Raw genomic sequence first — 23,563 nt, 5'->3', positions numbered from 1 at the left:
TAAACATGTTAACATCTAACACACGTTCTAAACCATGCTTTTGAATTCTAAACGTGATTTTAAATATTCCAAGGGTCTCTATCCATACATATATAAGTTGGTTTGAAAATATCCATACACTATTTTTCCTAAGACAGTGTTTGGTTTAAAAGAGAAGAGAAAGTGAGAAAGTTTGATAAATGGGGAGAAGCACAAAAGAGGCAACAAAATATTCCCTTATAGGCTACATAAGACTAGGAGCAGAGAGGAAACAAACAGATCCTATTTTTTTTTATTGTTTTTATAAATGTTATTTTATTATTATATATATAAGTTTTTATAGTATACATTATTTTTTTTAATATTTTTTTCTTTTTTTCCTTTCACACACTTCTTTCAAAAATTTCTTTTATACTGTGTTTTTTTCGTTATTAAGAGAGTTGTAATAAGTGTACATCAAGTCATGTTTCAGACTCTGAAACAAGAAAATCATGAAATATAAACAAATTATTAGAAAAAAAATTAGGTTAAATTAGACACTATTTTAAAAATTAAAAAAAAAATTGATTTTTAAATTAGTTTTTATTATTGTTAAATAGTTTATAAATCGATATCTAATTAGCTAACAAAGTTTTAACTAACAATTATTTAGATTCTAAATTTGGTAGAAAGACTTTGGTAGCTAATTAGAATCAATTTAGAAATTATTTAACAATAATAAAAATTAATTTAGAAATAAAAAAAAATTAATATCTAAAAAGTCTCTAATTTAGTCACTATTTCTTTTTAAATAAATATAGTGTACGTTTCTCAAATAATTTCTTTCAAATTTAATATTAATTTTTTAAAAATTTTAAATTTAAATAATTATATAGTAACAAAATAACCAAAAATAATAATAAAATAAAATATTGATATAAGGATAAAATATAAACAAATTTACTTATAATAAAAATAGTTAAAGGGAAATGCTTTCCATATAAGTATATATATATATAAGTATAGATAATTTATTGAAAATATGTTTTTATTTTATTTTTAAAATCTAAAAATAATAAATTAATTTTCTTAAATCGTCCTGATATTAAAAAGAGAAATTAAAAAAAAGTGATAGTTTCTCTGAGGTGTATCTGAAGAGGATATAAATATCTAGGGAGGCACGTGTGGGATGCAAGCACGTGTGAGTGTGCTAGGTTTGGATTGGATGAGACAGACAAAAAAAAAAGTAAAGAGAGACAAAAAGGAGATAATGATGTGGCAATACACTTACTTACCGTACCTGTCACTACTCTGTCTCCCACACCTTTTTTTTTAGGGTTTCACTTCAAAACCAAACTCAATTTCACCATAATTCTTTCATTTTCTTAACTATAAATAACATATCTTCTTATTCTATCATGTTTTTTATGAATTTTTTTTATGAAAATGGGTGAAGATTAATTAAACCATCTTGATTTTTGCTATATTTTCTAATTTACAATTTGTTTTGAAAAAATTGTAAACATATGTTAGAGATTTGAGATAAAGATGTTTTATACAGGTAATTACAAATAATTATTTTTAAAACGATTTTATAAGGTTTTTTAAAACGATTTTATAAGGTTTAGTTGATAACAACATAGTTATCATAACAAGAGTTTGTTGAACCTATCTATTTAAAAAATGGTATCTTTAGACTTTGGCGGAGACGTGTCGAGAGAAAAAGGTTAAAGGTAGTGGGTTCTGTATAAGGGTTGGACCATCCTAAAATGGTTCATAGTTATTCATTATTTATTGCTGATAAAAAAAAATATAATTTATTATCGAATCACTTATAAATATATAATCTCACACTCAAATTGATAAGTCTAAATGCGAGAGAAATATATTAAAAATCTTATATTAACTAGAGATAAAATATATTTGATAGTATATAAACTTCATCTTATAATCCCAACATTGAAATTAAGTTTTTAATATAAACTTTGTGATTAAACAGATTGAAAATGAAGGTAAGGAAAGGAAAAGATGCATGTGATCATGTTAGACTTGGATGAAAAAGAAGAGAGATTCTTTGTTTGAAGTGATTCTATAATGTTATACACAATCTTATATGGGGACTCAATCAATCAAAATAAAAACACTTTACCACACACCCATCATTTTGCACCGTCATCCCTCATGCTTCATTTACACCAACTTTTATATATATATATATATATATATATATATATATATATAAACTTCATTATGGATTTCACAATAATTTTTATAAAAGTCTTTTGTTTTGTTTGCTTTTATTGGTGGAAGTTTTATTTTCTCATGTATCTTAATTTTTTTATCTAATTTTTATTTTGATAATGGATTCAATCTCTCAAAAAGATATATTTTGGTTCTATTTTATTTTTTCAACAAGTTTAGTAATAAGTATAACGACCATATTGTTATGATAGAGAGAAGAACTTATATGATTGGTTATTTGAGAAGTTTTCAAATGTAGAATTGAGATTGATCAATTTGTATTGGAGATTTCACATCGATTAGAGATTAGAGTTTTTCATTGTATATAAGTAGGTGCAAACTTCAACCTCATAAGCCGGTTTTATGGGGTTGAGTTAGGCTTAAAGTTCACTTCTTGTTTTTCTCCTCCACTTTACTTCGTGTATAAGATTATATTTATAAATTGTTTAATAATAAATGATATATTTTGAGTTGATATAATATCTTCAACATATCCTATATATTTTACTATTTTGCTAATTTTACAAATTATTAAACAATTTTTTATCATCTACTTATATTTTTCTTATGATTATTAATTATTAAATATCTTGAAAATTATGCCCTTGTGAATAAAGTGAAAATTACATAATAATAATAATATTATTATTAAGATTTAAGCTAGACTCGCATAAATTATTGATATCTCCAATTCAAAAACAATAAATTTATAGATATTCTTTTTTATAGTTTTTATTTAATATGAGATTTAAACTCTTGATAATGCAAGCTTTGATTAACATGTGCATCTACTATTGTGCCAACACACAAAGGAACATGTTCCACTCGACAATGACTTCCAAATATATACACCACACTTTTACTTTCAACTTTTCCTCATCATTTCTTCACCCTATCACAACACACACATACACCAAAAATCTTCTTCATCACAATATTTTCATTTTTCTATTTATTTTACGTAGATGTAGAGTGATATCAAATATCTATAAAAATAATTTTTATTAACAATAAAAAATAAATAAATATGATCATTAACAAGAAAAATAAATAAATATGATTTACTTTAAGAGTGATCTAATCCTTATACAAATCAAAGAAACAATCACACCTCTTTATAAGTAAAATCATAACCCATAAATCTGTCATCAACTACCTACACATACATTACTAGCTAAAACACACTAAATCACCACAAAAGCTAGTAGTTCTCAGAGACTCCAATGACCAGCCTAATCAACCTATAAACACCAAAAAAATTTAATCAAATGCATACATATTACGAGTTAATAAGAAAAAAACCACCGATAACACTTTTAAAGAAATCTAAGACGAAACCTTAACCTTTGTAAAAGAAAAAATTCAGAACTACAAAAATAACTAATAAAAAATTATTTGACCCTTTTATTTTATTAACAATATTTGACATTTTTGGGACAAGAAAATAAACCCTGTGTTGTGATGAGACAAAGAAGGGAAAGGAAACTGAACTTTTTGGCCCACCTTAGTACAACACGTGCATTCATACATTTCTAAATATTTTAATTTGTAACTGTGTTGTGCCTTCATTCTTCAATACACATGCTTATGACTTAATCACATTATTATTCTATCTATGAACCTGCTTTTTACCCTCTTTTCATGCTATTATTTCACTATAGCATGATGCTTCTATAGTTGCTTCACAACAATGTTTTTTACAGTTTTAGCTTAACAATTTTGTCAAATGAAAAATCACTCACCAATTATTGAGGGATTTTTATCATTAATTAATTAATAATGTAATTAATATGAAACATAGGAAAGAGTAATGAAAAAAATGAAGTGTGGTCCATTGGCATAGAAATTAGAAATTAAGTAAACTAAAATAAAATAAAACAATGATTTATTTAGTATTTTCCTTTTAGAAAACCAAACATATGCATCCACATGCCACCTTAACTCAGAACATGAAAAGATACACACGTTTTACCTCAATTGCATAAAATCTCTTTTTCTTATGCCTTTTATTATGTCCTATAAAACAAACAAAGACTAAGTAATTAATTATTCATCTAAACCTAATCAACAATGTGTTTCTTTTAAGGACCCAAAAACCAATTTTACGATTTTTTTAATTCTTAATATATACATATATTCATGCTTAATACAATCTTTAAAAGAATAATATTTTATATATATTATTTTTAAGAAAACTAAATATCCTATGTTTCATGCATCTTTATAAAAGAGAAGTCACTATTTTACTTCTTAATTTCTTAATTAATTTTCAGCGTATTTTTTACAAAATTAACTTATAAGTTAAAATTTAAATATTAGAATTATTAAAAAATATTATTATTATTTTTTAAATAAAAGCTTTCATGTTAGATATCACTATGCAACTTCACATCTTAACTATGTTGACACCTTAAGTAACAACAATCATTAGCCATCGCATAAAAAAAATACAAAAATATGGGGAGACTAAATCAAAACAAAAAACGATACATAAGTAGACAATACTTATTCATAAAGAATTATAAGAACAGATTATATGGTAACCTATTATACCAATGAAAATATTCTTTATGAATAAATATAAAATTAGTTAAATTATCAGACAAAAGATATGAGTAACCCTAAACCTAATTTTTCCACAGTAAGCAAAATAAGTATTCCATCGATTACGAAACATCAAAAAAACATTTGTTCTAGCCGTAAACATAACACAAATTAAAGTAAAATCACAATCTAATAAGACATTATTAATTTTTTTAATTCTTAAAAAATATAAGTTGAATGTTAATTAAACATGTTCATTAATTTATTTACCGATGAAAAAAATGTTGATTAATCTTAGATATAGTTAAACTTAATGTATTTATACATCATGAAATGATTGATGTAATAAAAAAAATTCAAATTTCATTGTATGAATGGAAAGTAGTAAACTAAATTATACAAGATTGTACAATCATATTCATACAACTTAAAAAAATATAAGAAAAATAATAAAACAATTTATTTTTTTTTTGAATTTTTTTATAATTTCCGATGATAACATCGGAAACACTGCATCTTTATTATTATGGATAAGAATGAATGAATGCTTTTCTATGTTGCAAATTTCGAAATACTCGTTCAATTTTCTGTATCGGTTTATTTTGCAAAATTAAAAATTATAATAAATTCTCTCCATTATAATAAAATAAATGCAGAATCTCCTATTTTACTCCCTTTTCTTTCCATCCAGCACAAAAAAACACCAGTATAAAATAATTAAAAATTAGAAAACAGAAATAAATATAATAAAAAAAATCTTTTGAAATTCTAAAAAAAAGAAAGAAAAAAAAAGTTGACTAAGAAAGAGAAGAAGTTGAATGTGGATGACAACTCATAGTGAAGCGGTTTGTTCATACAACAAATGCCAGCTCATTAGTAACGGTTTGTTATGAGAAAGGACATTCTATTATTCACATGTTTCACCACTCACCACCAACCCCATAACATTTTTCTTTTTATTTTACTATTTTAAAATTATAATATAATCAATTAATCCAAAATATATTCAATTTACTATTACATAAATAAATTTACAATCATGATTTAAGTAATTATTAATTTTTCAATAACTATATTTTGTTTTTTTAATTTAGTTTGTGGCCGTTTTCACAGAAAAATTCAGTTGACTTTTTATTTACAAATTTTTTCCTTAATAAATTTTGTCAAATTCAATAATATGATTAAAAAAGGAAGTCCCAGTAATTTTGAAAAATATAATTTTTAATAAATTTAATAAAAATTTACCAAGTACGTAAAAAAAAAAAAAAAGTTTATAGAAGGCCGAAAAGGTGCTACAGTTATCGGGAATCACTTTTTTGAGGAATTAAGTGTAGAAACAGTTCCCGTAAAATCATAAGTGTGTTTTACTATTTTATCATGAATTTTGCCAAACACGGTGTAAGAAAGTTCGAAAAAAAAAAAGTAGAAAAATTGAATTTTATTGCACGTAAATTGTGAAAAAAATATAAAAGAGTAATAATTAAGTAAAAATATTTAGTAATTAAGGATTTATTGGAATTAATAGTGAGGGTAAATAATATAATAAATATTGATTTTGGTGGATTTGGAGAAAAGTTTGTGATAGAGTGTGTTGTGTGGTGTGTCGTTAGGGAACTCTTGGTCCAGCTTTGGAGCCATCACACGAGCACATTCCAAAGACCCAACAAAACACAAAACACAAAACAGAACACACATCCCAATTCCTAAGGTACAAGCAAAGTCCAACAACACACGAATCAAATCAGACACAAAACACAACACAAACTTCACACCCCAAACACACTCTCTATTATCCAAACAAAACTACTTGCGACTCTGTTCTGTTCTGTTTCGCACCACACCGCAATGGATTGTTGGTCCTCTCCTCTGCCGCTTCATGATGAATTCGAGAAGCTTGTCATTCGAATGAACCCTCCAAGGTGAGTCCTCCTCTTGCTTATTTGCACTGCTGGGTGGTGTTTATGCAGTGGTACAGTAGTGCTTCATGTTGTGTTTTTGCTGCCTTGCAGAGTCACTGTGGATAATGTTTCGAGTAGGACGGACACTGTGATAAAGGTGCTGAATTCACCTCTCGTTGGCCTTGTCTTTTCTGCATTGCAAAAGGGTCTCTCCGTGACTGTTTTTTGTTGCAGGTTGATAGCGCGAACCGGCGCGGGAGTTTGCTGGAGGTGGTTCAGGTTCTCACTGACATGAATCTCGGTGTTAGAAGAGCTTACATTTCCTCTGATGGAGAATGGTTCATGGATGGTACGGTGTTCTCAATTTTCTATCTGCCATGTCTCTGTGAATTGTGTTTTCAGTTCTTGGGATATTGTTTTATGTGGTTTTTTGTCACTGGCCAGTTTTTCATGTCACGGATCAAAATGGGAAAAAGTTTGAGCAAGATGATGTAGCTGACCGTATTCAACAGGTAGTAGATCTGTAGAACTAATCTGAGACCATTTTTATTCTCACTTTTTTGTAATTTTTTAATTTCCTGTGTAAATTGACATTGAAATTAGGATTCAGTTTATTCTATATTCTTCTTTTATCCCCCTAACAGCTACATTCAATTATATGAGTTATTTGTAGTTTCGTAAGTCCTTTGTGCTGCTCAAATTTTAAACTTTCAGCTGGAGGCTTGTGAATTGATGGCCTTAAATATCTGCTATTCAACTATTTGTCATTATCTTTGAATGGAATAGGAGATGGAAAACAAAGAGAGCAGGAGTAGTTGGTGGAATTGAAATGAGTGATTGCTTGGTCTGCATATATCTCTAATAAAAAAACAATGCATGATTCTGTTTATGGTCTTTCTTTTCAACAAATCAAATCAACAACTGGGTTGTAAAAGAATCAAGCAAAAGACGAAGGACTAGTTTGCTTTCATTTTGAAACTTGAATCAGCAATTTTCCTCTTGCATGTCACTACTCTAAGGATCCATCTGAATAACTCAATTCATCATGGTGATAATTCTTTTTTCTTGTTGCAGTCACTGGGTCCAAGAGCCTCTAGTTTTCGATCGTTGAGAAGATCTGTTGGGGTTCAAGCTGAAGCAGAACACACAACCATTGAATTAACCGGAAGAGACAGGCCAGGGTTGCTTTCAGAAGTTTTTGCTGTTCTTGCAGACCTCAAATGCAATGTGGTTGCAGCAGAAGTCTGGACACACAATTCAAGAATGGCATCTGTTGTTTACATCACAGATGAGGCGACAGGATTGTCCATCGACAATCCAGATCGCCTTGCTAAGATTAAGCAGCTTCTACTGTATGTGCTGAAAGGAGACATAGACAAGAAGAGTGCCAATACTGCTGTTTCTGTTGGTTCTACTCACAAGGATAGGAGGCTGCATCAGTTGATGTACGCCGACCGTGATTATGACATAGACGATGGAGATTCTGGGTCAACAAGTGACAGGAACAAACTCCTTGTAACTGTTGATGATTGCATAGATAAGGGATACACTGTTGTGAACTTGAGGTGTCCGGATAGACCTAAGTTACTGTTTGATACCGTATGCACTCTCACCGACATGCAGTATGTTGTGTACCATGGAACTGTCATTGCTGAAGGACCAGAGGCATATCAGGTTTGTTTTGATGTTCTTGGAAATGACATCATGTTAGTACTTTTACATCTCACCAACTTAGATTTGAATCATAATTTTCATACTTTAGTGACATCATATGTCATCATGTCATGTACTTGAGTGCAAAAGCCTATTTGGTGTACTACTTTCCACCATCTTGTTTGAGGTTGCTGTTGGAATTCATCACTTGAGGTACTAACTGTACCATTAAACTTTCACTGATATGTTTTTCCTTCTTTTACAGGAATATTTTATAAGGCATGTGGATGGATGTCCTATCAGTTCTGAAGCAGAAAGGCAAAGAGTGATTCATTGTTTGGAGGCCGCTATTAGGAGAAGAACTTCTGAGGTACCACCACACGTGAATCTGATGCTAATTCACATGTTCTTACCAAATATTTATTATTGATACAATCATTTTGTATTTGATATTGCAGGGCATAAAGCTAGAACTATGTGGGGAGGACAGGGTTGGCCTTCTGTCTGATGTAACTCGTATCTTCAGAGAAAATGGCCTTTTAGTGAATCGTGCTGAAGTTACAACCAGGGGCACTCAAGCTATGAATGTTTTCTATGTGACTGATGTGACCGGAAATCCAGTTAAGAGTGAAACAATTGAAGCAGTTCGAAAAGAGATTGGCTTGGCCATTCTGCATGTCAAAGATGATGTATGCTCAAAACCTCCACCCCATGAGAGAGGAAAATTCTCTTTGTCTGGTCTTTTTCGATCAAGCTCTGAGAAGTTTCTTTGCAACTTGGGTCTAATGAAGTCTTATTCTTGAACCTGCTGTGTTTCCAGAATTAGGAGTCATATGTAATGCTCTAAATTGTAAACAGTAGCTTAGTTTAGCCTAGATAGACTCTGCTTTTAGTCCCATTGCAATGCTTTTTTGGTAGATCTTTCTAATTTTGGTGCAAGTTGTAATTAGATGTCAGATTCTAGAGTTCAATCTAGACATGTTTCTAAGTAAATTGTACATCAACATGTCTGTTATATTAATTTCTGAGAATGAAATTAAGATTTCAGATTGTGGAGTTTTGGTCCAGGCATGTTTCTTGGTTGAATTGTATAATGCTATATGTCTTTGTCACATTCTTATGATCTCAGAAGCCTTGTCAATACACACAAACACAAACCTACTGTTAATATTGGAAGCTTTACCATGACAACAATTTTCAGAATATAAAACAAAAAGGTTTGAAACGTGTATATGCTGTCATCTTTTTTGGAATTAGCTATGACCATTAACTTTACGTTGTTTTCACTTTATGAGTCAGTCACATTAAAACGTTAGTTTTACTTTAACTGGTAATAATTTCATTTAATATGCATATCGTGTTTATTCATGCATCATCAACTCATCATATTTTGAAGCATTCACACCTTCAATCCAAAACGTATTTTGAAACATGCATTTACTAAATTACAGACAAAAAACCAGCTATAAATTTGTGAGCACATCACATGTTAATGACACCAGTTTATACATATTAATGCAGAGATCAAAAGGGTGTTATGTGGCACAGTAATGTGCTGGTAAGAGCACGTGTCGTGTAGCTTCTAAAAGAGGTTGTGCATAGTTTCAAAATAGTGTCTGCAAGATTGAGACGTTTCTTTTAGCCATCACAAGCTGGTTTAAGGGAAGACTACAATTTATTTTTTGGCAAAACGCGTGTGGAAAAGTGTGCAGGTTCAACCACAATCACTCATTTAACATTGTAGTTCTGACGTATAATCCAGAACCAGATAACAGGTATGTGCATGAAGCATTTCTAAGCACAAAATTTCATTGCACAAAACAAAAGCACTCTTCATTTATGAACATGGACATGGTTGTTATTTAGCTGCTATACGCGTTATAAAAAGCCTGTTTGATTTTGACAGAAATCATGCAAATGGGAAAAAAAGTACAAATGTCAATGTAAATTTGTAGGTGCAGTTAACAGTAGGAAAGTTTTTTTTTTCAGGGTGTGACATTTGTAATGTTTCTCTTTCTTTTATCTAAATTCTACAACCCTTTTGACATTTCAGTCAAACAAAAATTGTTACTTTATCTAGTTTATATACTTTTTAAGAAAGAACCATCATCTTCTTACTTCTACCCATTTCTCTTCACCTCACATTTTTCTAAATAGAGATCACATTATTTAAAAAAAATGTTATTTGTCTTTATTCTTCTTTTTTTTAATTCAATAACCTTAATGCTGACATTTGCATGATGCATTAAAATACAATGAAGGATTATGATAAAAAGTTGTCTTTTTGACATGCTTCTAAAATAAATTTTTATCTTTTCTATTTTTTTTTTAAATTATGGGCAAAAACAATACTTAAAAGGTACTCAATTTTGTTATTTTGAATGATTTTAACTAATAATATGAATATTTAAAAGAGTGCTATAGATTTCTAAAACCAGCAAATATACACATCATTCCACTTTACAAAGATTCATTTTTTATTATTACAAAATCTTAGAAGTTGCAGATTTTGTATGAAAAAGAGAGTTTACATCAATCATGAATCAACATATTCCTTGTTATATTTAAAATTAAACATTAATATTATGTTATTTTTTCAATAAATAAAAGAAAAGATACAAATGGTTGAGAATATAAGTAAAAAGATATTTTACTTACTCATAATTATTGTGAAACAATAAAAAAAAAAAAAAACCTTTATTAGTGATAATCTATGATATCCTTGGGAATTCGCATGAAATGGCACTGAGATTGAGCAGTGTGGTTTCAGGTGTTGGTCCGAGGCATTCGGGTAATCCTAGGTTAAAGTTAAGGTTCAGAATCAGAAGTAGTTGTTGTGCTACAGTTACGAATATGGCCTTCACTGAAACCCCTTCAAAGTTCAAAGTCATTGATTCCCATCTCCACGTGTGGGCTTCACCTCAAGAGGTGACATTAACACACCACACTACAAAATTCTTCACCTTTTTTTTTTTTTTTTTTTATGTTATAAAGTAATGTTAATGTTATTGCTGACTTCTGTTATCATCATCATCATCACTCACCAAATTGTGATTATCCTTTTTCTTTCTTTGAAAAGGAAGGCTGGTAGATTCCCTTTTTTTCCTGGACAAGAACCCACTTTACCAGGAAATGCCGATTTTTTGCTCCAGGTATGAGTTTAGTTTATTATCTCTCTACCCTTTTTACCTCTGGGTCAATGAACTTCACAGTAGTTTGTAGATACCTTATTCTTGTATTTCCTGCAAATTTTGACTCATTCATTGAGAATGTGATATTGTCTCCCTATCTGCTGTTTGTCAGAAATCCCAATGGCTTGAGGTTAATTTTATGGAAAAAGATTGTGATTGGATTTGAGTTTTTGTGTATATTATTGATGGTGATGCTCACTTTTTCAGTGTATGGAGGAGGCAGGAGTAGATGGTGCACTCATTGTACAACCAATTAATCATAAATTTGATCATAGTTACGTCACAAGGTTTGTTCAACATTATTTTTACCTGTTTGATGTAAGAACCGACTTATTTAGAGTTTTGGTATTAAACAATAGGGAAATGAGAGTGTGGATGGAATATCTAGTGGAAGTGTGATCTCAGCATTTGACGTGTTTTCCAATGCTGGAATTGCCAAGGAAAGGAGAATAGGGAGAAGAAAGGGAGAAATTCTGATAACACAATAGTGGCAATGCTTGATAAGATTAGACATTCTGTTCTAGAAGGACCTTTGTATAAAAACAGGGAACCACCCTTTTGTAATAGTGAAACAAATGGAAAGATCACCACCAGGATCATGTGAAATTCCTTATTCTAATAATTAAAAGCTTGATCTGTCAAATGTATATATATTCATTCATTTATGGGGTATAGAGCAGGTTGGTGTTTTCCAAATGCAAAGAAATAGTTTATGCTTGCTACTTGTGTCCGAAGTTTTCATTTCTTAAAGTGGAGAACTTAACAAGACATGATGAGTTTCTCTGTTGATGCCTTAACTGAATGATCCATCAATCAACATGAGCTTTCTTGGCTGTGATCACCCTAATTTTTTTATGCAAACAGTACTCCTGGTTGAAATGAAATGGGAAAAAAATGCATTTTGTGTGGCATGCAGGAACAGTGTTATTCGTAGTAATTTTCTTGAATGCAGTTTTAACAGCAAATACATACAATGCTCGATATTTGGAAAGTTTTCTTCTCTTAGATCTCCAAATAATGGCTTGGTACTAACTATCATTTTCTATTATTTTGGCTTAATTGCTTGAGCAAAAGAGCCCTCCTAGTTTATTTGTGCATGCGTGTTTGCACGTGCATGTCCACATATTAAGATGCCTTCCTTGTTAGTAAAACATATTTTCTACCTTTGTGGTGAAACTTGTAATATCAGATTTTTCAGATGCAGGTGAATAACTACCACCTGTGAGACATGTTGTGATATGTGTTAAGCCATGCTTTATCTGATTGGAGGAAATTATTGAAAGGGGTCTTACACTGAATCATAACCCTGGAAATTTGGTTTATAATTAAGTCCAATGGCATTGTCATTTGTATGGCTTATGTAGCCAACCTTGCCTAGAAGACAAGACTATTGTTGTTGTTATGCATTATTTGATAAACCAGTTGCTGTGATAATATTAGTTGCATAGTGAGTTGGATGGTGTATACCAGAGGAAAAACTTTCACATACACTTAATTGTTGAGTTCACTGTAGTCATCACATCTTCCATATAATGGATTATGTATTAATTTTTTATAGTGTTATTATTATATTGTGCTACTCTTGTCATTTTGTTCATTGGACAGCGTTTTGAAGAAATACCCGACCAAATTTGTTGGTTGTTGCCTTGCTAATCCAGCTGATGATGGAAGTGGGCTTAAGCAATTTGAAGAACTTGTTTTGAAGGTTTAATGGATTATTTCTTTTCATCAAGATGGCTTATTTTACAAGTAAGCAATTGAATTTTTCTTTTTATCTGTGATAGGATGGTTATCGTGCTGTTCGATTCAATGCGTATTTGTGGCCAATCGGAGAAAAGGTAGGCAACTGATTTCTCTGACATATCTGCATGTTTGTGATTTAGGCTGGAGACATAATTGAGTCATTCTTTTTTCGCCCTTACTCTTCAAGACATCCTTGTTTTTTTAACACTTATGGTAACATCCTAATAGAGGTACATGCTGTAATTTTTTTCAAACACTTAAGAGGATTGGTGTAATGTAAAGAGCATGTTGGGTTAATATATATTTTAAACGACTAAGGGAGGTAATTATAGAGATAAAAATCAAGGAGATCTTTCATCCCAAAACGGGCATTGAATATTCAATGATGATTGTATCCACCAGCAACATTATATACTAGGAGAAAGTTTATAGGACTGACTTAATTGCTTTGGCTGGAAGATTGCAATTTGTTATTTCAACTTTCGTAGGAACTTTCTTGTGAATATGGGAAGATGGAAGAAGGAGATCAACTATCAAGCAAGGAAAGATCCTTATATTTGTTTTTAGCTGACCTTTTGAAGAAAATCACAGAAATTATGGACAACTCTGTGAATGTAAAAACAGGATATCCTAAAAAAGTTGCTATAAATATGTGCAGCAAGAAACAGAAGATGTGAATAATATTGGGTTTTAGCAAATTTCTTTACAGGGGCAGTTTCTTTCTATGTTATTCCTTTTAGTATTCAAATTTGACTCATAAGAGAAAGTGTAGTCTCATTGTAACGTGTAAACCTGTAGTAAATAGGGTCTTTTATTTTTAGTAAAATATTAGATCTGCTTTTTAAAAAGGTGGTGGCATCATATGTTACACTAAGAGTATCTTTCTACTTTGTATTGGATCAAAATTAAGAATTAAAGTGCAATGCTGTCATTTCATCCATGTAGCCTATCTCTTCCAATGGAAAAAGGCTTTGTTAATGTTGTTGTTTATTGGATCCAAATTTTCTCTTTTTTTCTGGGTTATATAATTGAATGATCACATTGCAGATGACAAATAAAGTTGGAAAGGCAATTTTCCAAAGGGCTGGAGAACTCAATGTGTCCGTGGGCTTCATGTGTATGAAGGTGATTTTTCATTTCCCTTGTATACAGTTGTTTAGACACTTATATGAAGTTGACGAAATTAAGAATGATTGAGATGAATAATTTCAGGGCCTTGGTCTGCATATTTCTGAAATTGAGCAACTGTGCACAGAATTTCCATCAACAGTTGTATTGCTTGATCATTTGGCCTTTTGCAAACCACCAGTGTGAGCCATATTAGTCTTGTCTTTTCTCAATAATAGTCTGAAAGACCCAGACAAGTTCCCTTATATGATGAATATTGTGTTGCAGAAATGATGAGGAAGGCCTTGTCTTTTCTCAACTTTTAAATTTGTCTAGATTCCCTCAAGTAAGTGACCTCAAGAAGCAAAACATGCATAGATTTTTCATTAGAGAGAAGCACAAATTTTTAACTCCTTGTAAATGCTTCTTCTTTTTCTGCCATCAGAGTATCCTTTTATCAATTAAATGAGTAAAATGGTAAAAGATGGAATCTGGTATATTGATATTATCAAAATTCATTTAACTTGTTGAAGGCCCTTGTCAAAATAGTTGATAGTCTTTGTTTTTTTTTTCTTTTTCCTTAATCAGTGAAACCTCCAGCATGAGTACGCTAAAATTTGAATTTATGACAGGTACATGTGAAATTTAGTGCCCTTTTCAGAGTGTCAAGAGAACAGTTTCCTTATCTGGATTTGTCTGCTCTCTTATCCCAAGTTGTCTCTCACTTTGGTGCTAACCGTGTAATGTGGGGCAGGTAACTTTCAGTCATACATGTGTTCAGCTTGTAAGGAAACAGTAGAATAGGGAAAGGGGTAAGAGAATCTTATCCATGAACAACCAAAGTAACTTTTTTTTTCCTTTTCCAATCATGCTGTTACAGTGATTTTCCATTTGTTGTTGCTGAATGTGGTTACAAAGGAGCCAAAGAAGCAGTGCATCATATTGCCAATGAGATTTCTTTGCCTTTATCAGATTTAGAGTGGATCATGGGAAGGACAGCTTCACAGCTCTTCCAAAACCAATGGACTCCACTCAAGAATTGAGAGTGAGAATGCTCTGAGTTCTACAAAAAAGTTTTTAGCTGTTATATTGTAATTCAGATGTTGAATATAAATTATAACTGTGAAAGCATTGCAGATATGTATTTTTAATTGTCTTACCGAACATTATAAACTAGTCAAAGTAACTTATGTAACCTGTTATAAAGTTTAAATGTCTTTCTTTCTTTTGAAATTACAGTTTTTAAGAAAAGGAATTACTCTTTAAAGAAACAAAGAGTGAATAAGATGTCAGAATACACAATGTAACACTTTGTTTGATGTCACACTGGTTTTCTCACTTTTTTTTCTCACCATTCTTAAAGGGAAAATCACTAACTCAGCACTAAATGAGTTCTAATTGATGCAACCAAATCTAAACTTTTTATTCTAATTATCTCAAATCCATCTGCACTAAAAGTGAATCCTCTATTCTAAACACTGTTAATGTTGCCCTTTTTACTCCTGAAATAGGGTTGATTTGGTTTTTCTGTGAGAACTAAATCATTTGTTGGCGATAATTTGATTGTTGCTCTTGCACGGTTCAACTGCATTTTATCAGAAAGCCATGACATATATAATCCAAAGAGGGTGATAGTATGTTGAATTTGAATATTAATGTTGTTGTACAAACTATAAAATTGAATTTTTTTATAATCTAGGTAACAAACACTTAAACATTTAATGTATTTTTTCTTTTTAAAATTATGTTATAACCATGTTAAAATTGTCTTCACGATACGTGTCCTACAAATACAAGTGTCAATATCTCATACGTATCGCAGATACACCATTTAATAGACATATATTATAATATTCAACACTCTTCAGGTGTATTTATGTATATTTATAACTCTTCATTAAAAATCATGAGTGTACTAAATCTTCTGTCCAATCAATGTCTCATATAGGAACACCTAGATCTGGACATTGTCTGTGTATGTCTAAAGATTCTCTAATGTGACAGAAGAATACGAGAAAATGTAGTGATAATTATTTCATGTCTTAGGTTATTGTAAGTGATAAAATTATGTTTTAGATACTTAAAGCAAGTGTATAGTCAACATTAAAAGCTAAAATTACAAGATTGAAAGTTAAAATAACTGATGAAGTAATGACAGTTATACAGTAATTAATCCTCATGTTCAGTGCTTAGAAAGAATTAAAATTTACTTGGATACATTTTTGAAACACTTTTAAAAAAATAAGACAACTAAAATATTTTGTAATATATAAATATGTGGAAACCTTACAAAATTGGTTACAAGAGAAAAAAAAGAAGTCATAATTACAAAAATGGAAGATCCTTTTGAGAGGTGGCACAAGTCTCAGTTGAAGCCATTCTTAGCACAAGCTTGTTTATTTCTGGCATCAACCTTGTTCTTTTTCTTCTTCCTCAACCTCTCAACAACAAAAGCTCTCTCAAGCTGCTCCACCCTCTGCGAGAGAGAGCTGAGAAGTGTACTCTGTAACTCATTCCTCTGAAAAAGCTGCGCCATCATCTCCATCATCTTCTGGTTGTCTTCCACAATCTTCTCCAACAACAACTCCCTCTTCTTCCCATCTCCTTTCTCCTCATTCTTCAAAGCTTCATCTTCCTCTTCCTCCTCTTCCTTTCTCTCAACCAAGCTTCTTTCCAACCCAATGCTTTCTTCTTCCATGGACCCACACTTCTCATTCTGCAAATTTTCCATTCCATTACCTTCCTCTTCTTTCCCAACACAATCATCTTCTCCCACCTCCTCTTCCCCTACGGCCATTTCATCAAGCATTTCTTGAAGGGCAACAGCTTTTTTTATCACAGACTTTCTGCACTCCCTGAGGCCAGAGTAGTGCAATACCCGAACAGAGTCCAGCCTGAGAAGCAAGTTCATGATGGTCTCGATAACCCTCACTCTTTCTCTCTGTTCCCTCCTCAACACTTCCACTCGAATCTCCCTCTCAATCCGCTCCAACTCCACCCTCATGGCACCGATCTTCCTCATCGCGTTCCTCACAAGGAACCCTCTCAACATCCTCTGAATCTTCACGGCAGAATCGGTTCTGCTGCGCTCTGAACCCACGAAATGAACCGGGATGGAAACCACCTTAGAGGGTACTCTGTAATAGCCAGGCTTAGCCGTGCTCCAATGGGTTCTGCACGAAGGAGGGTTCTTCTTCATCTGCATCATTCGGGTCGTGTCAATTTCGATAATTTTAAGGATTTTGCTTTTGTTTGTGAGAAACAAGGTAACAGAGGAAGGTATTTATACGGAAGAAGGTACAAGAGAACGAAAGTTCGAGAAGTTTCAGGAGGGAATTAACGGCTGGCTTACGTGGCGTCACTTATGTTCTCTCTCTAGAGAACTGTGGAATCTTCTTCTACGTTCTCGCCTCTTCTGCCACGTCATCATTCATAATTATCAACAGTTTTGAAATAAAAATGTACTTCCCATGTCCCATCTTCGTTTTAAAGCTTAATTAGAATAAAATTAAAGTTTAAAATATTTATTTGTAAATGAGATAAAATTAAACATTAATTAAGACTTTCAAAGTATCTATTTATATAAAAAAGTGAGCGTGTTAAATTATCTTTTCCATATAATTCAAAACACATGATATCTAAAAAGGTATGCTATGAATATATAGAAGATGTTACGATGTTTAACAATCTGATAGAGGTTATAATTTTTAATGTGAAAAATTAATATATAAATATATATATAATAAAAGATAGATTTATAATTAAATAATATAAAAAAAATATTAAAATAATAATATGAAAATTATAGTATAAAAAATATAAATAGAGAATATATCTTTACCCTTTTAACAGCAGAACTTTTCATTCTATCACGGGTCAAGAAACACTCATCATTCTAGAGTTGAAGTGAATACAGTTTATGACTGAGTAAACTACATCATCTTTCTTCAATGTATTAAATCATGATTGTGATTTGGTACAGAATACAATGACATCATTTCATCTCTATAAATCACATAACTTTTCATCTGCATAAATTACATCATCCAGTGGAAGAGGTCTTGTATTATTGCAGAATACAATTTTGTGTTGTAGTTTACATTGCTGCTGAATTAGCATTTGACTTAGTTACATTCTTGAGCCGCGTAAGATTTGTGGGAAGCAGTTAGAGTGTGGAAGGAATGGAAATTGGAAAATCATAAATTTGGATTCCTATGAAATAGAGAAAATGTTCATAGCTAATAAGAAGGCAAGGGTGTTTCCAAAACTCATATGACACTTTATTGCTAGCATCAAGGAAAAAATGGATTACAATGAACATTAACTTTAACAACAAAACCAGTTACAAGGGATAAAAAAACCAATTACAAGCATGGAAAGATCTTTTTGAGTGGTGACACAACTCAGATGAAGCAATTATTTCTCAGATGAGTTTGTTTATTTTTTCTGTCAGTCTTTCTGTTTTTCTTCCTCCTCAACTTCTCACAAGCCAAGGCTCTCTCAAGCTGCTCCACCCTTTGTGCGAGAGAGGTGAGAAGTGTAGTCTGCATCTCATTCCTCTGAAACAGTTGTGCCATCATCTCTATCATCTTGTGGTTGTCTTCCACCATCTTCTCCATCAACAACTCCCTCTTCTTCCCATCTCCTTCCTCCACAACCAAACTCTTTCCCACACTCTCCTTCTCTTGCACCTCCTCATTCCTCAAAGCTTCTATTTTTTCACCTTCCTCTTGCTTTTGCTCCTCCTCCTCCTCTTCCTCAATCAAACTTGTTGTCCTCAAAGCTTCAACTTCCTCACCTTCCTCTTGCTCCTCCTCAAATTCAACTTCTTCCTCCTCTTCCTCAACCAAACTTGTTTCCAACCCAACACTTTCTTCTTCCAAGCACTCACTCTCCTTCTCTACCTCCTCATTCCTCAAATTTTCCATTCCACTACCTCCCTCTTCCTCCACCAAACAATTCCCTTCTTCCACAACACATTCCTCCTCCTTCTCTTCCATTTTCACACCCTCATCAGAATCAGGCACAGGCACAGCCATTTGATCAAGCATTTCCTGAAGGGCAATAGCTTTTCTGATGACAGACTTTCTGCACTCCCTGAGGCCAGAGTAGTGCAATACCCGAATCGAATCCAACTTCAGAAGCAAGTTCATGATGGTCTCAATCACCCTCACCCTCTCTTTCTGTTCCCTCTTCACCACTTCAACTCGAATCTCGCTCTCAATCCGTGCCAACTCCACCCTCATGGCCACGATCTTCCTCAGAGTCTTCCTCACCAGAAACCCTCTCAACACCCTTTGAATCTTCATGGCAGAATCGGTTCTTGTGCGCTCTGAACCCACGAAGTGAACTGGGATGGAAACCACCTTAGAGGGTGCTTTGTGATAACCAGGCTCAGCCATGCCCCAAAGGGTTCTGTTGAAAGGGGTATTCTTCATCTTCATCATTTGGGTCGTATCAATTTCTAGAATTTTAAGGTTTTTGTGTTTGATCGTGAAGAATAAGGTAACAGACACAGAGATTTTATAATAAGAAAGGACAACACAGTGGAAAAGATGAAAGTTCTGGAAGTTTCAGGAGAATAACCATAAACGGTCACTGTTCTACATAACTCTCGAAGCAGAACAATCCAGAATAATATTTCGTATTCCACCACGTCATCTTTTTATTTTTTTACAAAATAGCATTTTCTTTATTTACTTCTATTTTATTTTAAATAATAAAATATTACTTATACTCTCCTATATACTTAACTAAATATTTACTTCTATTACACTTTTAATAGAAATATTTATATTTTTTGTGTTTTTAATACAATAACGCTAATTTTAATATTTTATTTTATTTATAAAAAATCATTTTGTTTATAATTTTTAATTTTTTTAAAAATTCTAATCTATGTAATATTTTAACAAAATATTAAAATGTCACTCACTAATGTTTAAAAATATTTTTACTTTCCGAAAATTTAGAAATTTTGCATTTAGATTTTAACATCTTTTAAAACTTTTGGTTGGTTCTAATGCATTGACACTACTTCATGATTAAAAACATATAATTTGTGATGATAAAAAAATTGAGAAACTAAAAGAAATATCTACAGACATTTTAAAAATTACTTTAGAAAATTAATATAATAATAAGAACGAAATATAAATCAATCTTTTTCAAAGACCAAATACAAAAAATGTATAAACATGTTAAGAATAAAAAATATACATTAACGACCAAATAGTAAATTTTTTTGAAATTAAAAACATCTTTAAATATAATATAAATGAATTTTACTTTTTTTAAACAAAAATATACGAGTATTATTTAGTATATTCTTAAAAATAATTATAATTTTATCTACTTTTATTAAAATTAGTGCAAGTGACTTGGATGAGTTTCCAATACAAATTTATTGTATGTATCAACAAAGAGTATAAATTTTAATGTATGCATGATTCAAGTTATAAAATTATAAACATTTTTCCCAATATTACTGTTTTTTCTAACTACTAATCAAATATATATATATATATATATATATATATTATCATATGATTATTTTACTTTGTTCAATTTTTTATAAATAAAATAGAAACTAACCAAGTCATTTAAAGTCAAGGCAATTTTTTTTTTTAAATTATACATTTTCCTTTACATAAATAAAAACACATAAATCACACAAATGTTGAATGTTTTATCACATAAATAATAAAATGATGATAATATATGGAGGCAAATGCTCCCTGCACCCAATCATTTTTAACCTGCACCTAACATATTTTTTTAATTTCCAAAAATGCCCTTAATTCCGGAAATAAAAATCCGGAATTAAAAATAATATATTCCGGAAAAATAAATCTGGAAGTAATTATTGAGTTTCGGAAATAAAAATCTGGATACCAAAATTAAAATTCTATTTTGGAAAAAAAAATCCGGAATTGAAAAATAATACATTCCGAAAAAAAAAATCTGGAAAAGAAATAATTGTGTTTCGGAAATAAAAATTTGGAAACAAAAATAAAAAATTAATTCCGAATAAAAAAATCCGTAATATAAAATTTCGTTCCGAAAAAATTTATCCGGAACACATATTTCAGAAATTTTTTTTGAGGACAGTTTCGTCTTTTCCGCTAAGATGGGTGCAGTGATATGGTGCAGGAAGCAATTGCCATATATGGATAGTCAAATTACTAGCCACTTTACTATGTGGCCCAAACATTGTAAGCCCTAATTGAATTCTCTTTTAACTGGGCCGTAGGTTTAAGCCCATGATAAGAGCCTTTTTTTTTCTTCCTACATCCCTAATTTTTAAAATAATAATTTCACCTTTTATAAAAGTGACTTTCTTTCTGAAAATCTTTCGAAACAAATATTCTTAAATGTCCAGAACAAGCATCTCTGAACAGAATTTTCATGTTATCCAAAACACATGAAATACATTCTATAACAAATTTCTCAACCACAATTTATAGAACAACTTTTTCATAACATATATCATACTTTTTGAAACACAAATCTCTAAAGCAAGTTTTTCAAAACAAAATTTATGATAGCTTTCAAAATAAATTTTCTAGAACTCTGCATCTTTTATTTTTTCTTCTAAAAGAGTAGAATGAAGAACTAAAGTGTACAGTGATTCTTTTTATTAGCAAGAGAGTGCACTTAGTAGTAAATGAGTGTAGGAAGAAATAGTCTTAGAAAATAGTTATTTATTTTGGCCCATATTTCACATTTTCATAAAACAAAACCTTTTAGGAAGTTTCTTCTTGCACCCCTACATTTTTCTTCCTGCACCCCCACAATTTTGTAAATTTCAAAACTGACCTTTACCTGTTATTTGAATTCGGGATTTGGGAATGTGCTACAGATTCATCAATCCAGAAGTGAATCATGTTGCTTTTTGGATGAGGGGGTATTCCAGAAACAAAGTTTACATAAATTGTTGATTTCCAGATTGCTGAATCCAGAAGCCTAGTTTCTATTACAAATTGGTGGATCTAGAATGATTTTTTTCAATTATGGATTTTTGAAACCGGAATGCATATTTTGAATTACAAATTGACGAATCTGAAATGCTTTTTTCAATTATGGATGTTTTGTATATTTTATTTTGGATTAACACTGGCATTCATATAGTACCAGAAACACCAATCTGAGAGATTACTGAACGTGCCAATCCAAAATTTTACCGGAAACACCAATCCAAAAATTTACTAAATTTTATAATCTAGAATGAAAAAAAAAATGTACAGTTTTATACATAAACAATTTTGTCTTTAAACAATCTTATAAAAATGTAGGGTTGAAGTAACTGCCATCCTTTTAACCTCCATTTTTTGAATAAGAAAAATGGGAGAGATTTATAATTTTTAGACACAATTATCTAGTTTCCTGAACATTGTGATATTTTAAAAATTTTATTTTACTATTTGAAATATTCTTAACTTGGTATTTCTTTAAAATAAGTTAATATAAGATTTTGTTGTAAATTAATGAGAAGAGTATTAGAGAATAGAAGAGGAGAGAGAAAAGTAGTGTGATTTCCAAAGCATGCAGTGATTATTATACGACAAGTCATCCAAAAGTGTGGGCACGTCAGCATGGTTGCGCCGCCTGAATGAGCAGAGCATGCGGTTGAACCACGCCTTCTTCTCCTCTCTTCTCTCCTTTTCCACTCTGTTTTCAACACCACCAACTGCACCCTTTGTCACTGCTTTAGGTGAACACCCTCTCTCCTACTCCTACTCCTACTCCTATCCCTACTCTTTCATCTTCTTTCTTTACCCTTTCATCCATCCATTATCATCCATCATCATGCTTCTTCTTCAATATGTGTTGACTCTTTCAGGATATTGGGAACGGAAGGAAATGCATGGATGGAGATGATGCAAAGGAAAAAAGGCTGAGAGACAGAAACATAATTACCGAATGGCTTATGTCAGAAACAACAACCTAAAAGGTTGCTTGGTCGACAACAAGGACGCACACCTCTCTCTCTCTCTCCCTATAACCCTGCTTCTATTGTCTCTAACCTGCTTTTCAAATCTTCTTTTCACCTCCTTTTTCTCACTCTTATGCTACATCTATTTTATGCTTTCATTCTTATGCAAAATAACAACCCAATTCCAATTCTTTTTCATTTCTGTTTCTAGTGTAAAAAAGGAAGAGAATAGAGCATGTCTTTAGTAAATATAGTGAATGCAACACAGAAGCATTATTCACAACCTGTTACAA

General features: G+C 31.3%; 4 protein-coding genes across 6 annotated transcripts; 2 read left to right on the top strand and 2 right to left on the bottom strand.

Annotated features, from left to right (window-relative positions):
- Positions 1-6,309: 6,309 nt before the first annotated feature.
- LOC137827245 (ACT domain-containing protein ACR4) lies at positions 6,310-9,361 on the top strand. Its single transcript, XM_068633512.1, has 7 exons — positions 6,310-6,662; positions 6,753-6,798; positions 6,876-6,990; positions 7,086-7,153; positions 7,716-8,315; positions 8,560-8,664; positions 8,753-9,361. Exons 1-7 carry the CDS (start codon positions 6,589-6,591, stop codon positions 9,095-9,097), a joined length of 1,353 nt encoding a protein of 450 aa, XP_068489613.1. The 5' UTR covers positions 6,310-6,588; the 3' UTR covers positions 9,098-9,361.
- A 1,598-nt stretch (positions 9,362-10,959) lies between these two features.
- On the top strand, positions 10,960-15,568 carry LOC137827244 (catalytic/ hydrolase). 3 transcript variants are annotated; one of them, XM_068633510.2, is made up of 10 exons: positions 10,960-11,222; positions 11,378-11,446; positions 11,693-11,772; positions 13,091-13,190; positions 13,270-13,323; positions 14,276-14,353; positions 14,441-14,538; positions 14,624-14,681; positions 14,968-15,089; positions 15,216-15,568. In XM_068633510.2, exons 1-10 carry the CDS (start codon positions 11,034-11,036, stop codon positions 15,376-15,378), a joined length of 1,011 nt encoding a protein of 336 aa, XP_068489611.1. In that variant the 5' UTR covers positions 10,960-11,033; the 3' UTR covers positions 15,379-15,568. The 3 variants fall into 3 exon arrangements, 2 of the variants coding, with proteins under 2 accessions (XP_068489611.1, XP_090149519.1); XM_090293393.1 differs by having other exon boundaries at positions 10,989-11,222; positions 11,374-11,446; XR_016514499.1 differs by lacking the exon at positions 14,624-14,681.
- Positions 15,569-16,575: 1,007 nt separating this feature from the next.
- LOC137823459 (uncharacterized) lies at positions 16,576-17,623 on the bottom strand. Its single transcript, XM_068628603.2, has one exon. It carries the CDS (start codon positions 17,541-17,543, stop codon positions 16,701-16,703), a length of 843 nt encoding a protein of 280 aa, XP_068484704.2. The 5' UTR covers positions 17,544-17,623; the 3' UTR covers positions 16,576-16,700.
- Positions 17,624-18,593: 970 nt separating this feature from the next.
- On the bottom strand, positions 18,594-19,931 carry LOC137827243 (uncharacterized). The gene has a single exon (XM_068633509.2). It carries the CDS (start codon positions 19,780-19,782, stop codon positions 18,739-18,741), a length of 1,044 nt encoding a protein of 347 aa, XP_068489610.1. The 5' UTR covers positions 19,783-19,931; the 3' UTR covers positions 18,594-18,738.
- Positions 19,932-23,563: the final 3,632 nt, after the last annotated feature.

The sequence above is a fragment of the Phaseolus vulgaris genome, chromosome 8 (assembly GCF_051622355.1).
Source record: "Phaseolus vulgaris cultivar YP4 chromosome 8, ASM5162235v1, whole genome shotgun sequence".
Lineage (NCBI taxonomy): Eukaryota > Viridiplantae > Streptophyta > Magnoliopsida > Fabales > Fabaceae > Phaseolus > Phaseolus vulgaris.
This window is presented reverse-complemented; position numbering and strand designations above follow the sequence as displayed.